This window comes from Sander lucioperca, chromosome 22, assembly GCF_008315115.2.
Source record: "Sander lucioperca isolate FBNREF2018 chromosome 22, SLUC_FBN_1.2, whole genome shotgun sequence".
NCBI classification, from domain to species: domain Eukaryota; kingdom Metazoa; phylum Chordata; class Actinopteri; order Perciformes; family Percidae; genus Sander; species Sander lucioperca.
In genome coordinates, this window is record NC_050194.1 from 14,285,905 (window position 1) to 14,301,334 (window position 15,430).

The 15,430-nt window shown below is 40.1% G+C and overlaps 1 protein-coding gene across 3 annotated transcripts in view; it reads right to left on the minus strand.

The window, feature by feature from the left end:
• Window positions 1-5,694, minus strand: part of ngfrb (nerve growth factor receptor b) — a 32,644-nt gene extending 26,950 nt beyond the window's left edge. For 2 of the 3 annotated variants that reach the window (XR_004896398.1, XM_031315486.2), the window contains exons 1-2: window positions 5,336-5,689; window positions 185-326 (exon numbers count right to left, since the gene is read on the minus strand). Coding sequence is in view for 2 of the 3 variants with exons in the window: in XM_031315486.2 (XP_031171346.1) it covers window positions 185-326; window positions 5,336-5,389 (196 nt within the window). In the remaining variant the exon portion in view is untranslated. Of the gene's footprint in view, window positions 1-184; window positions 327-5,335 lie in introns of all 3 variants that reach the window. The other variant, XM_031315487.2, reaches the window with a different exon arrangement.
• Window positions 5,695-15,430: the final 9,736 nt, after the last annotated feature.

Genomic DNA, 15,430 nt, shown 5'->3' on the forward strand with positions numbered 1-15,430 from the left:
TGGCAGCAATCTAATGTTTTTGTGTCAGATGAAACACCAAATTACTGTTCAATATATTATGTATGTGTGTGTGCCATTATCTCTACATTAAGGCATGTGACCATCACAGCTCCTTTATCAATGTGTGTGTGTGTGTGTGTGTGTGTGTGTGTGTGTGTGTGTGTGTGTATATTGTGTTACTCACTGTCAAGGCAGGGGGCGCAGACAGTCTGTGTGACTCCACATGGTTTGACGACGCCCTCACCGGGCTGGCACTGCACACAGCATTCTCCGCTGGTTGTATACTGGCGTGAAACACATTCCTCCTTACTTGCCAGAGCCCCAACCTGCCAATCACCAGAGAGACCGTTCAAAGTGAGGCAAACAAAGTACCATTTACATTCAGCAGCATCCATAAGATTAACAATACATTGGCACACAAAAAAATGGCTTGTTATTATCTACAAAGAACTAAACTTGATTTATGGTGTGTCTAGCATTGTGCAATGTGAGCTTTATTTTCATCATTTTCAGAGGCCTGAAAGTATCCAGTATTTCACAAGAAAAAGCTATGTCTTTAATCATCCGGGGTCCCTTTTTAGATTTATTTTGGAACCACTAAACTAGCGGTTCCCAGTGTAGGCGGCAGGGCCGTGCAACAAGATAAATCTAAGGGGGTGTGAGATGATTAATGGGATCGGAAAGAAGAAAATGTACATTTTAGCTACAAAAACTGTCCATTGTTCTAGGTTCTTTCTGTTTTACCTACGGTCTTGTGAAATACTAGATATCTTTTTTCTTAATCAAGCTTCGAAAAGTATTCAAATTAAGCAATATGGAGGGAAAATCCTCTTTGGTCAAACTGCTTACAACTTGTAGTCAGGTAGACAAAAATACATGCTTTATTTCTAAGGGTCACAAAGCAAAACTAAACTTATTTCTAATGCTGCATCAAATTTGTGCATTTCAAGTCAAAGCCACATCTAAAGTCACAGATACAGTAATAAAATCAAACATTCAGACCATGTAACACTGGATTATGTCTTCTCTGATTTCTTCAAACAGTAACCTGTTGAGTGCTTTATGTTGGCCGTTGACAGGTGAAAGATGTTTGTGCGTGCCTCTACATTTACAAATGCATGAGAGTGCGTACATGCTTGCACACTCATGCCTGGGCCTTGATGTTTCCAGGAGTCTATGGTTATGTGACCTTTTGCGTTATATCATACTAAATAGTTTCTTATCTCACACCGGGTATTTTTTTAATCTTCTGCACACATCGATCTCAAAAACAAACCTTGATAAAAGCAGGGATTACCCTCTGACATTATTTTCTCCAGATACATGAGGAGGGATTGTTTTTATTTATGAGGTTATGGTCTTCTTTTGTTGGGCAGTGTCTCTCTCACTGGGTGACAGACAAGCCGCAGATCAGAGGGCAAAAGAAAGCTGTATCCAAAACTTGTTTTAATCCCAGATTTCATTAAAAGTAGCCGGCGTGGGATTTTAAAGTATATTAGGTAACACTTTACTTGAAGGTATCTACATAAGAGTGACATGACACTGTCATGAACACATGACAGTCATGACACTGTCATGACACAATCATGACACATGATCCCTAATCCTAACCCTAACCCTAACCCTAACCCTAACTCTAACCATAACTTGTCATGACAAAAACCAAATGACACTTACTAAAAGAAGCGTTATTTCATAAACGTTTATGACTTGTTTATAATGTTTATGACACGTTCATGACAGTGTCATGTCACTCTTATGTAGATACCTTCAAGTAAAGTGTAACCGTATATTACAGCTGTCAGTTGCGAGTCATTCTGCTCTTTACTGATTTAAATATTGTTCCAGGACCATTTTTGCCTGCTGAATGTTGTCAGATTGAGTCATACACTTATTAACACAATGTGTGTGTGCATGCATGTATGTATACTGAGGGGTTGTGTGAAGGTACACTCAACATAAATCGTCAGGGTTCAGGTGTGTGTGGAATGCTGCCAACAAGAGAGAGGAGCTCTAAAAAAAATCAAGTGTCCCCTCAGGCACTTCTGAGTCAGCTGGCAGATAATGGCCCTCATTTATGAAACGTGCATACAACCAAAAAACAGCCGTAGGATGGGCGTACGCCGATTCCTACGCAAAGCAAGTTTTCGAGTCAGTGTGGACTTGCGGTGCAGCATATAAAAAGTTTATCAGGAGAAGGAGAAGTCATCAGTTGATCACTTATCAGCAATGGCAGATCTGGCTCTTTTAAAAGACCTCTATTCGCCGGTACAACAGTGCACACGTACGCACACGGGCCATGGTGGAGCGCTCCATCAGATTGATTAAGGGCAGATGGCTCATGGTATAGTGTTATGTTTGGCAATGATAGCCTACTCAATACAGGAAACATGACGATACACAACATTTTTATTTATTCTTCAGGTTTTCGTTTCTCTTTTTTTTCTCACCGTCGTTAATCGCCACTAGTGAACGATTTATTTCTGCCATTGACCGAGTTATTTCGGCTTGTTTTTCCAGCCCCTCTGCTGTCAGGAGACAGGGTCGGGATGGTGGTCCAGCACGGGGGGGCGGAGGACACAAGCTCTCCCTCACAGCTGTTGCCTGGTTCTGACTCATGAAAAAAACATGAGTAAAATAAAAGACACTGCATAAACTCCGCTACTGTGTGTTTATTTAAATATACGTAAACCATGTAGGCCTAAGAGATTGCAATATAAGCCTGTATATTACTACGGGGACTATAGCATACATATGCCAAGGATGTATAAATTAAATAAACTTCAGCTGCAGTCCGATTTACCACGGCAACACTGTTGACTGCATCAGTGATCTCTTTCCATTCCGCATTCTTTCTACAGCCTTTAATAACAGTTTTCAGGCTGCCAAATCTACAAACATAAGTGCAAATGAAGCTGAGATATCCTTATATACAGTCTATGGAGATATCAGGGTTTCAATCTCCACCTCTGAAAAGTGCCGCTTCTCAGCCAGATTACGTCTCGCCATGTCGTAAATTGTAGGGGCGAGGCCTCAAAACTGAGAATGTATTGGAGCGTGATATTTAAATTACGATCGTTTCCAGCAGCTGCATTTATAAATGTACGACCATTCTTCCACTCTGATTGTGTGTGCGCACATTGTGTGTGCGCACATGTCTCCCCCTTTTGCCCTTGATGATGTCACGGCCCATTCACCTTTTAAGTCTCTGGTATTCAGTTAACCACGTTGTCCATGTTCAAGAATGTAACTTTGTCTTTGTGGGGGTACTTTTTGCTTGAAATGTTTCATGAGACATGCCTGATGATATCTAAACATTTCCTGAAACAGTCCTGTTTTTACGAAGACTTTGGGGAAACAAAAGAATTAATCTTATCCTGCAGAGAGTGAAACTCTAGTCTTGGTAATCCTCCAATGTTGTTTATGATCTTTAGCCACTGAATATGCACAGAAATGTTTTTCATAAACAAATATTTCTTGAAAACTTGACACGAGATTTGACACTCTCACAGTGCAGCAATTAAAATCATTTATGTCTTCAGAGCTTCACTGACCTTACTCTCCAGCACACTCTCTACCTCACACATACACTTTACGCAACAGGCATTCATTCAGAGATTAATCAAATCTGTCATCACACACGCTTCCCCTGAACTGCCTTCTTATATATTGTACACACCCATCGGCACGCATATGTTAGCGCAAAACTCATAAACATCCTCACATGTGAACAAACCTGCTCCAAAATGTCTGACTGACACTTTTGAAATAACTCCAAGTTCCAGCGTTTAGCTTCACTTAGTACTTATTCTATGACCCTATTCTAGCTCCGAGTGTGGGTGCAACACCAAAGCGTCTCAGAGACCGAAAACTCAGATTAAAGTGCAACACTAATAACTGCTAAATTGTGCATACAGATGAATTAGAGGGTAATGTGATTTGAGCAAATAGCTTGTGGAATGAAAGAAAATGGTATGCAGCACTTAGCAAGTTGCAGCTCGACTTGCAAGTTTCCTGTTGTTGGTTATTTTGGATGGAAGTTTGAGGGTTCAACTTTTTTTCAGCCGATTTTCCTGAAGCTAAAGCAAGAAGCAAGTTGATTGCACACTCACATCAACAAGCACACACAAGCATGTGCAGAAGCATCTGGACACGTAACTTCAGAGCAACCAACCTGACTAATAAATGCTGCAGTTCAGTTCAGTTGGAGACACTTAACCTCTGCACCTCAGCTGTCAGCACTTGTTAAGCCATTATAGAGTGTGACTATACCAGCCAATAAGATGGGCTTAATTTTAATCCAGGCATGGACTGCTGTGGCAACACCATTGACAATGACATCGCTATTGCCTTGCTAAACAGCGCTGAATCATTGTCTCTTTTTAATTGAAAGGGTCAGACAGACAGAGAAGAAGAGAGGGATGAGAGTGTGAGGTGAAAGGAGGAGAGGAAGAGTGAGGGGGGGATGGTTCGGGCTGTATCAATATTGCATGTGCTGAGCCAGCAGATGATGCATACCCATCAGTGGAAGCAGCTGTCATGTATCAGTGATGCAGCCTGTTCCTTAACCAGGACCTCGACAAGCTGTGCAGCCCTGACTGGCCATGTCTTGTCAGAAAGAAGAAACTGGAAAATATCTTTCCTTCCTGGGCCCTGCATGGCCTCAAGGGATTTAGAAATAAATCAGGGAGACTATCAAATGCAACTCTCTAGAACTCCCATGTAGCCTCTCAAGATTTCTGTTGATTTCTGGTAATGGAGGAAGAATTACAGTAAATTCACCTCATCAGTTAACACATGGTTTCTTGGTGAGCTCCTCCACAGTCAGAGACCACTGTGACATTGTTATTGTCCTGCCGTCTGAAGGGCCACATGTAACTGAGAAGGGTGCAACTACAGATCCAGCAACTGGAGCTATAGAGTGTCAACCTGAATGGCTGCTGCATACATCCGCTCTGCTTTACATTGTCAGCCCGGGACTGAAGACGGGACAGGTGCAAGGACACGGACTCTTAAAGTTTTTAGACCTAAAAGATATACTAGACATTTGTATAAGTAGAGATCAAACTCGTGAAATTTAGTCATAAAGTAGCCTAAGTTAAATCTCTCTTCATGCAAGGAAAAGACTAACTTTACAGTTTTTTCCGCATGAATTTCCTGTCAAAACGTAATACGGTGATGAAGGTTGGAACGAGGGAAATCTGAGGAAGAGGGTCAAGTTTCTCAAAAAACCCTTACCCCCTTATTGGGATGAATGGATGCGCATTTGCGCAGGTGTTATCCAAGTTTAGCTGATAGCAACCATTTAACACACACTTTGTAAGGGGCTACTCACCACTCCAAATAACACTGCGATAAAAGCGGAATTCATCCTGTATCTCCTTTGCATCCTCACAGCAGGCTGAATCGGATCGGATGCGACGCAGCAAGATGCGGGTCTCAGTCACTTCGAAGTGAAATAAACTCGGCTGTCATCGCTGCGCTTCTTTTGAGTTAAACTTCTAGAAGAAGAAAGAAATAAAAAAAACTCTCCAGGTTTGCAACCAAGTGTGTAGGAAAGTCGAATCTCTCAGTCCAGATCGAAGCTGCTGTTGCACACAGTCAGTGAGTAAACTCGCTAGATTGACCCATTGGATGTTCGGCTCTGGTGCGCCTTTCTCCTGGGCTCATATGACAGGCGCGCTCAGCTCAACTGCTTCAGGGAAGAAGCCATATCCCTCTCCACGCCCACTGTGCGCGCGCGCGCGCACACACACACACACACACACACACACACACACACACACACACACACACACACACCTGTTTTCTTGCTGAGTCGGACAAACCAACCACCTTAAATGTTATAGACAAATGAAGTCTTGCGTAAATCGTCCATTTAGCAAACAAGACAGTGGATTAAATTTAATTTTTTCTCCAACTTTCATTCCCTTGAACAACTTCTAAAACTGAAGGAGATCCAGCAGATTGCTGTCTGTTTCTGCCTGGTGACTTTGTCTCCCTGAAGCATTGAACTGGCCTTGTTTTGTTGCCTATCAGTGCGTGTAGACAGCAGCCACATCAACAGACTTCTCTCTACATGTGAATGCACACTTAACCCAGAAACCTGAGATCCACACAGGTAATTATCCACTCATATTTGCAGTAGCATAAGTGCAACTTAAACCAGAGTATGATTGTTACCACCCCTGAATCCCACATCCCATCACTCTACGGTCTAAGTTAGATAGCCTACATAAAAACTTTATAACAGTGCTTTTTTTCTTAAATGTGATTAAGTGAAATCACGGGATGGCTCTTATCAGAAACACTGCTGCCTTTATGCATAAGAAGAGGCAATCTGTTGACTGGCTGACACCTGAGGCCAAATGTTGGCCTGAAATAAATACCATGTTTTACTCAGGTTCAGATCATGACTATACATGTCACCTTTTTGATTGAGATTTGAGATGACAAGTTGTTTTTGAGGTTTACAAGTGATTGTGTTACAGTCTGTCGTTTGTGCACGGTCTTCACAAACTGAATGTCCCTGCAGCCTTATAAATGATCTTGTATCTCTTTCTTCTAATGAAGTTACACTTGATGGGCACTGAACTAGTTGGTGCTACTACAAGATTCCTGGGATGACAATAAGCCCCATTATGAAGTATTATTGTTGTTTTTTCCTTTATAACATGCTCCACTGGAGCACAGTAAGATATAGTTGAGTATACTTTTTTTGTCCGATATTGTGAAAGAAGACAAGGAGACATACAGTAGTAGAGAAATCTTTGTGAGACACACATTGGTTCAGTAAAACTGCTTATAATAAAGGTTGTGATATCATGAATATTATACAACCAGGTTAAAACAAGGTACTTCTCTAACATGGCAGGTGTTCATTTCTCTGTGCAGACTGTGTATTTGCATTGGGATTTAAGATTGCTAGTGCAGTGCCTGTTCAAAACGTGCCTGTTTGGAACGGGCCAAATAGTTTTACAATTAATATTTAATAGTAAAAAAAAAAGTTTTGAGTACTTCTTCTACCACTGCCAATACAAACATTCCCAGTTAGAGAAAGGGTGAACAGTAAAGCAAGACGCTTTGCCTGGGCCCCCAAATAATTATATTGTTATATCGAACAATTCAGTTAATCTAGTCTTGTCTCATCAAAACCAATCATTTTGTAATTTTACTCAAACATTCCCAGTTAGAGAAAGGGTGAAAAGTAAAGCAAGACACTTTGCCTTGGCCCCAAACTAATTATATGTTATATTGAACAATTCAGTTAATTTAGTCTCGCCAAAAACAATAATTTTGTCATTTTACTCAAACTGCTTTCAGATAAGATTTTATCTGACATATCATTATCTGATGAAAAACACAGGTGCTTACTGACGTCATCTTCACTTCACAACTGTCTTTAGCAGTTTAGATAATATAAAGTCAACTGTCCTGTTATTACAGACAGACATGTGAACTAAGCACAGATGCTCCAGGAAGCCAAGTGTGAAGTAGATCGGATAAACGGTTCTCGATATATTTGAAAGACAATGGACACACACACACACACACACACACACGGTCCTCAATTTATATAGTTAGATGTTTCTGCCTTGTATGTATCATGAGACAGTGATTTATGTAGACCCTGTAAGGACTGAGGGCAGTGAGGGAAATGGGTGCAGCGAAAGGTTACTACGGGGGGATAAATAATGCATGACTAGACATGCAGACACAATGAAAATCTGTTTCAGAGTCACTTATTTGGGCCAAAATAGATGAATGTAATTTTCATCTTGGTCCCTGTAGTTCATTCAAGATACTCACTGCTTATTCCACCTGAAAGCACTCTTCAAAAATGTTACTTTTCGATGCTGAGATGACACGAAGGCGAATAACAGCACACTCTAGATAAGAAAGCCTCAAACAAGCACTTTAACAGGAATACAGATTGGTATCATTGGTTGGCTATGAAATGGTATATGATCCTACGATAACCCATTAGATAGGAGACTATAAGCTGTGACATAAATGGTTACATAACTGTATTTGGTTAAATAATATATTTTCTGTGTATTTTAATCCAGAGTAACTCATTTTAAACCTATTTCTGGGAATATATCCAACCTGAGAAAAAAAATTCAAAGCTGACATAGAAAAAGTAGTCTTAAAGAACATGTTAAATGAAAAAAAGAATAAATAGGAGTTGAATGTGTACTTCTGACATGATTTTGCCTTCATGTCTTAATAAAGATTTGTTTAATGCTCCTTTCCATTTAAATGTCTATAATATTACATTTTGTAAAAAAAAAAAAAAATAAAAAAAAAAAAAGTATTCTAGGGAACTGAAACAGCCAACCAAGCAAAATATTTGGAGGTCCACTTTATTTTTGCAACAAAGCTTTTGTGCATTTACCAGTCGGTGTTTACTGGAAGAGGAAAAAAAGAGGAAAGAGCGTGCATACAATTTAATGAAATTTACATGTGGAAACATAACTATCCATTTTGTCACATAGACACAAAGACAAAGATCTAGACTCACACTCATGGAGTCACACAGATGTGCACACACACACACACACACACACACAGAGACCATCTGTCACCAGTGAGTGGACAGAGGATGGGTGGTCCAGGAGACATTTACTGTCCCATCTCAGGTTCTGAGAAAAGGATTCTGTTCCAGGTGGCCGATCCTGCGTAAAAAGAAATGTGTGTCTGTGTGTGTGATGTCTCAGTCTTAGTAAGCTTTCCATTCTTGTGCATGTCCCATGTTTCAAATTTATGGTTTTATCTCCCATGCACACGTCCATCTTCATGTGAAAATTGTTTTTCTTTTTACCAACACTGACCACCTGTCACTCTTACAACAGCAGCAACAGAGGAGCACAAACAGCATTGGCAATGTGATCCACAGCCTCCTTGCAAGCTCTCCTTCTAATGCACTGTAATAGATGGAGAGGCATCATATGACGAGCCATGGAAGCCCTTAAATTACTCTGAGAGCACTCGCACCAATAACTGGCATGAGAGTGATATTGTGTTGTGTTTAGAGAGTACTGCAGTGCTGGCGGTGCATTCCTGTTATGTAGTGTATTTGGTAAACAACTTCAAGTTCAACAAACCAACATCATTATGTGCAATAAAGGTTCGGGCTGATGAGTCGGTGCAGACATCCTTAATTTCGTTTTGTGCCTGCTGTGGGGATAAAATAGTTGGGTACATTCTGTGCCTGGGTGAACCAGGCCAGATGGCAACGAACCCCGCTTCATCCCGTGGGACTCCCTCATCTGCGCTTTATTGATCTGATCTGTCTTTCCCATTTTTCTCTCTCTTTACTGTACACCCTCCCCTCTATCCTCTGCTCACAAGCTGCCATAGCTCGTAAAATAAGTTCTAAGTTAGAATCTGGTCATTTACTGGTCATCCTGTTCAGAATCGCAGGGTTGTTTAATTGTTTTATCTAATCAGATGAGACGTTTAACCTTGTCTTGGACATATAACTCGGCCCTAAAAATGAACCAGCAACACAAATATACTTTAACACAAATATACAAATGTAATACCTGAAAACAAATATGAGTTTCTACTACAGTTATGCTCTGAGATTTGTTCTCTAAATGCTGTTTTTTTTTCAAAATTTTACCATACCATGAGCTTTACTCACTTCTCTCCAAAACTCTGAAAATGAATGAATGAATGTGTGACCTGACCTGAACCCTGAGACAACGCAAGGCCCACAGTGTCAGTGTCATGTTGAAGGCGCATGTGCATGCTTGCCATACGTTGATATTCTCTATGTGTGTACAGTCACGTCTGCACTTCCATTCAGCATGATGTCCTTGCATTTGTGTAAAACATATGTGCTTGTCCTCACTGGATCAATAAAAAAAAAAAGTATTGATTTGCACGTTTTTTGTTTCTCTGTTGCTGAAGAGAGCCAACATTGAAGGGACTTTTATGGGGAGGGAGGGGGGTGAACAGGCCTTTGTATTGATCAGATTTGGGCAGATTCGGTTTAACACACACTGGGGTAAAAATGAGCCTCAGGCTGTTGACTGTCAATTCATCCCATTATGCATTCAGAGACACAATATGAAGCAAGTTCATGCACTCACAGACACAATAGTAACCTGCTGAATTCAGACCCAGAAATCATAGAGGTACAGGATGGTTTATGTTGTATCACTGTGAAAGCTGACCCGGTAAAATAAGCATCTATTTAGTAGATTCAAATGTAATATGTTGTTTTTAAAAAACATTTAAAGGATTCATGACATTGACTGTGAAAATGTTATGGTAACAAATTGAACCATTGAACAAAGTCAGATTTTACGTTTATTGACTTGTATTTATTTATGTTTTTAAATAAAAGTGGTTGTTCTTCTTAGGTGACCTGGTTGAAGGTGTTTGATGAAACAGTTGTATGTTTTTCTTTTTGCCATACATTGTGTAATGTTCTTATGTTTTACTATCAGAAGATATATTGGGTAATGAAGTCTAAAGTATAGATAGTGCCGTAAATATATTTTCTGACTTCAAATGGTGTAGTTCACTTCTGTTTCAAGGATAGATTATAATGTGGCTTTTCGTGTTTGAGGATGATGCCAGAGGTTATGTCCAGGTGGTTTGGTCATAAAGTTGGTAGGACGTATTCAAGGAAATAAAAATGAAATAAACACCAAAGGACTATTCCACTCTCACATCTTTCAAATGGTCAGTTTAAAACATGTCTGTTACATGATGTCAGTGATATTTCCTTTTAAGAATATTAGTTTTGTATATGATTAATAAAATGCAGCCTGGAAAAATCACTATTGGTTGCACATGAAACTAAAGAATCAATGTCTAAAACAATGCTGCCCCCTTCTGAGCAGAAGACCATCATCCTGTCAGAGACCACAGCTGTTCAAAGATGACACTTGATACAAACATTAACAGTGACAAATTATAAGTCTGTATTTGCATCACATGGGTAAACACATAATAGTACATGTATAGATTTCAACATTATGAGGCATTATTGATTATGTATCAAATCTATAATTAACCATTATGTGTTCTTTAAAGGATTCTTCAGAGTGTTTATATATATATATATATATATATATATACGCTGTATACTGCAGCAGAATGCTGCTGTATATAATACTGTATACAGTATATATATATCTGTATACAGTATTATATACAGCAGTTTAGTAAGACTTTAGTATCATCAGTACAATGGAAAGTTTTACCTTTTCATTGTCACAAAGGCACTCCCTGAAATGACTGAGGCAGAATTAGTAGCAGAAATCTGCCCTCCTAAATCAGAAAAATGATCATTCAACAACCACATCTGTTTTTGTATGGGCTAATGAGGGATGCTAGAATAATGTGAGTGAACATTGTCAGAGTTTCTGCTTAAAATGAACAAATCCAAAAGGACATGACACGTGTTTCAAACTGCAAACAAAAATCAGGAGAGTATATACTGTTGACTGAAAATCTGTCATGTTTGTTTATTTACACGTCTTGCCAATATGCATGAGCCGAATACACGTGTATGTAAAACGCTATGAGATGGCTTGCTTCAGATGAAAGCGAAAAGGTGTCTCAGTCTCAGAGAAAAGGAATTTGCTGATATGTTTGTGACTAAGGACAACCACATGATGCTTGCTCAAGCCTCTCACACTGACTGGCAGCCACAAAGAAGTGCCCAGCAGCGGGATTGGAGGGGAGGAGCTTGTGAGCGGGGAACAGGTGGCTACACAGGCAGACCTCTGCAACAGCGAGGCAGAGGGAGAGGGCAGAGAGGGTCCTATTGTATGTCAAGACTTTCGCTTTACCTGTAAGATCCTGTGATGATCCTCAGATCAGGTTTTATCTCTGATTTGTTATCATTCCTCATTCACCTGTGAGTTTGCTGGGAAAATATTTGCTTTTTTGGGTATTTATTAACATTCACAAAGAAGGCGATCTCTATTGATGTCCCAACAGTAAATTCAGTTTTTTTTTTCAAACACAGTCAACTGAGGCAGACACTGAGGCAAACAAAACATCAGCCTTCAGCTTGACAAGAGAACAGCATGTCAGCCTACAAACCAGAGAAATACTGGCCAGTTGATAGACAGTCTCCTCAGATATTTGCCACAGACACATCGTCATATACCACACCTGTCAATCCTGTGCCTAAGCCTAATACGGCTGAGTGGAGATTTACTTAGGACCTTTGAGCAATCAATAATTTGATTATTCCTTTAGCACCTATTGGTTCTGATGTTCAATCCATCCTTACTGCTATTTGCTGAGACAAACTGTGTGAAAAAGCCTCACTAATACTGTTGCAACACTGTGGACACAAAGCCACATTGTCAAAGTTGCAATGGTGCAAATAGAGAGTTCAATATTTGGGATTTTGCCTGTCCAAAGGGTAACGTCTGTTATCTGCTGATCGTGTCTCATTGATCCAAGAGGTTCCTCCTCCTCACACCCCTAAGGCAACGATGAGTTTCCTTTGTCTTATTTACTATTGCAGGCAATAGATCCCTGACTGTTCTTACCATGACGGTTTTGAGACAGGCTTACCTTAAAGACTCTCCTCAACTGTTGTATGGTCCGCAGAAATGATGCACTCATTTACAGTGTTAAAGGCCGCTCTGTGCAGCGCCCCTGCTCTGGGCCTGCCAGACTACAGCCTTCCCTTTCATCTGTATGTCTCTGAAGATGGAAGCACAGTTGCTGCTTTGTGAGCAGCACAGGAACATGTTGGAGGTTACAGGCCTACTGTTGCTGATGGGTCTTGCTCCAAACCTATGACTACGCTGTGTGAAATACCTGATTGGATAATAGAAGCTCACTCACTTATTCCTAACTCAGCTCAAGCTGCTGAATTGATAGCCCTAAATAGAGCTTGCATGGTCATGGCCGGTGAAATTATGACTATCATTCTCATTTATGTCAGTCACAATTTCTGCTGATGGTAAACCTATTTCTCATAGTGCTCTGGTAACTGAACATTAACCTACCTGCTAAATTAGCTATTGTAAAGACCAAGGGTCACTGTGGTTCTGGTAGTGAGTTGACTAGAGGAAATGCATTTGCAAACAGTGGCTAAACGCTGCTGCATATTATCCTTATATCGTCCATTGCTGCCAGAACAGCAGGTGACTTCTTTTCCTGTGCTACAGGCGGTTTACCTGAATTACCTGGGTTTCACTTTATTTTATGGGACATAAATAAGACGTAATAAGCCATCTCTACTTTGTATCATCATTAGAACAAAACAAAACAAATGTGGTCTTTAGTTAACCCTAATGAGACACCCTCATTTTAGTCTATGTCCACAACGTTCCACTTCCGGGATTGTTCAGGTGCTGCTGGAAATTCAGCCGGATGTCTTTCATTTTGGCCGGATGTCAGTTACCTTCCACTTTATTTGTGTTGACGTTTTAAACTCCGGTAGATTTATGAGGACTATGGTTAACTGCTCCTCAGATCTCTGCACGGTAAATTCAGACAGCTAGCTAGACTATCTGTTCAATCTGAGTTTTCTGTTGCACGACTAAAATAACCTTTGAACAAACACATATTCCACCCAAACAAGTTATTTACCGAGGCTATTTTGCAGAGGCACCTTTGCTATGTGCGGCCAGAGCACGTTTCTCCCATCCCGGAATGCTGTGTGGACTCGCCAAAGGTCTGGCAATGTGACATTACCCTAATTTATATGCTGTAATTAGAAACTGCATATAGTGCCATGTTAAACCCAAACTATAGGCCTACTTAGACACTGTTAATAACATTATTAGAAACAAAATATTGGGCATAGCATTTATAATAGTTCAATATAAACATTGAAAGCTTGGAGGACAATACATTTATTTGGCATGTGTTTCTCTTGCAGTGTTTAATGCTCATTAGAAGAAAACTGCACTAATAAGTAGGCTAATGCCAATCCATGTTGAGTCACATCTGCTCGCTATTTCAAATAGTCCCTCATAGCCTGGATGTTCTCCGGAGTCATCCAGTAGCCTAATACATGTTTAATCGATGCCCACCTCCCATACCAGTTGCAAGATATCACGCCATTTAATGTCCGACAATCCAACCACTATCTATGGAAGCTGACAGGACATTGCATCTTGATTTCTCACTGTTACAGTCTTATTAATGTGCAATTAGTGACACATTACAACAGAACTGTCGCCTACAGTAATCTAAACTGAGGGGTGGGGTGCCAAGTGTAGATGTTAACTAACAACTGACTCCGCTCTGTCATTATTGGGTTATGTTGCACTTAATGTGTTTTATTTGTATTCATTTTTTTTAATAACACAGTGGCACTTTTCCTTTTGATAAAAAGCCAGTCATATTCCTTTCATTGTATTTAAAATACTGCACTTTAATTTCAAGTGGAAAAACTAACTGACATGCTGAACAGGCTGCTGTTGTTAAAAAAAGTCTAGTGCTGGTTGAGCCTAAGCTTCACTTTATGTTGATGGCCTTAGTCCATAATGTGGTTTTATATAAAAATAACAGACGATCCAAGTCCCTGAATCCCAGAAAGCTTGGAGATGCAGCATCCTATAGCTTACCAACTAAGGTCATTGCGGTGACCAGGTCGGCAGTGTCGCCGAAGGCTGACCACAGTGATGGGATAGTGGCAGTGGATTGATGCCACCTGCCTAAAGAGGACCCCAGGAGACCAGACGCCCGTACAGTATCTAACAGCTAAATGAGTAACAGCTTAGAAAGACAGAGACCATACACACTGAATATACACATGGAGCAGCCACTGGGGGACATCACAACGTTTCTGATTATTAGATGTTTGAAATGTTTGAAACCTTCCAACCCGTCTTTGTTCAATTGATTTAATCCAAACTAAGGTTTGAGAGAAGTGTTTGTTTTTTTACAACAAGTAGCCTAATACTGATAATTGTTTAGTAATTGATTAATTGCATGACTATTATTACGTCTATTTAGAACTTTTTTGTTTTCCTCCTTTATTTAGTATGTTCACATTATTTATTTTTTAAAGAATATTTTATTGGGCATTCTAGGCCTTTGCTACCCAGGACAGCTGAGGATGTGAAAGGGGAAAGAGAGGGGGAACGACATGCAGCAAAGAGCCACAGGTCGGAACTGAACCTGCGGCCGCTGCGCCAAGGACTGGGCCCCCATACATGGGACGCACACTTAACCAGGTGAGCTATCCAGGCACCCCAACAGCTCTTATTTTTGTATTAAGTATTTTCATCTGGGTGTGATGGATTAAAGGTCACAACAGAAGACCTGTACTTAGGAATGTAATGTTGTCCATTGCCTCAATGTAAAGAGGACTCACTATACTTAATTTTTTTTATAGCTTGCTCAAATATACAGTATGTTACTACAAAGCAGTGTTATTTATACTTATTAGAGTTGTTGTTTAATTCCATTTTTTATTTTACATGGTTCATTT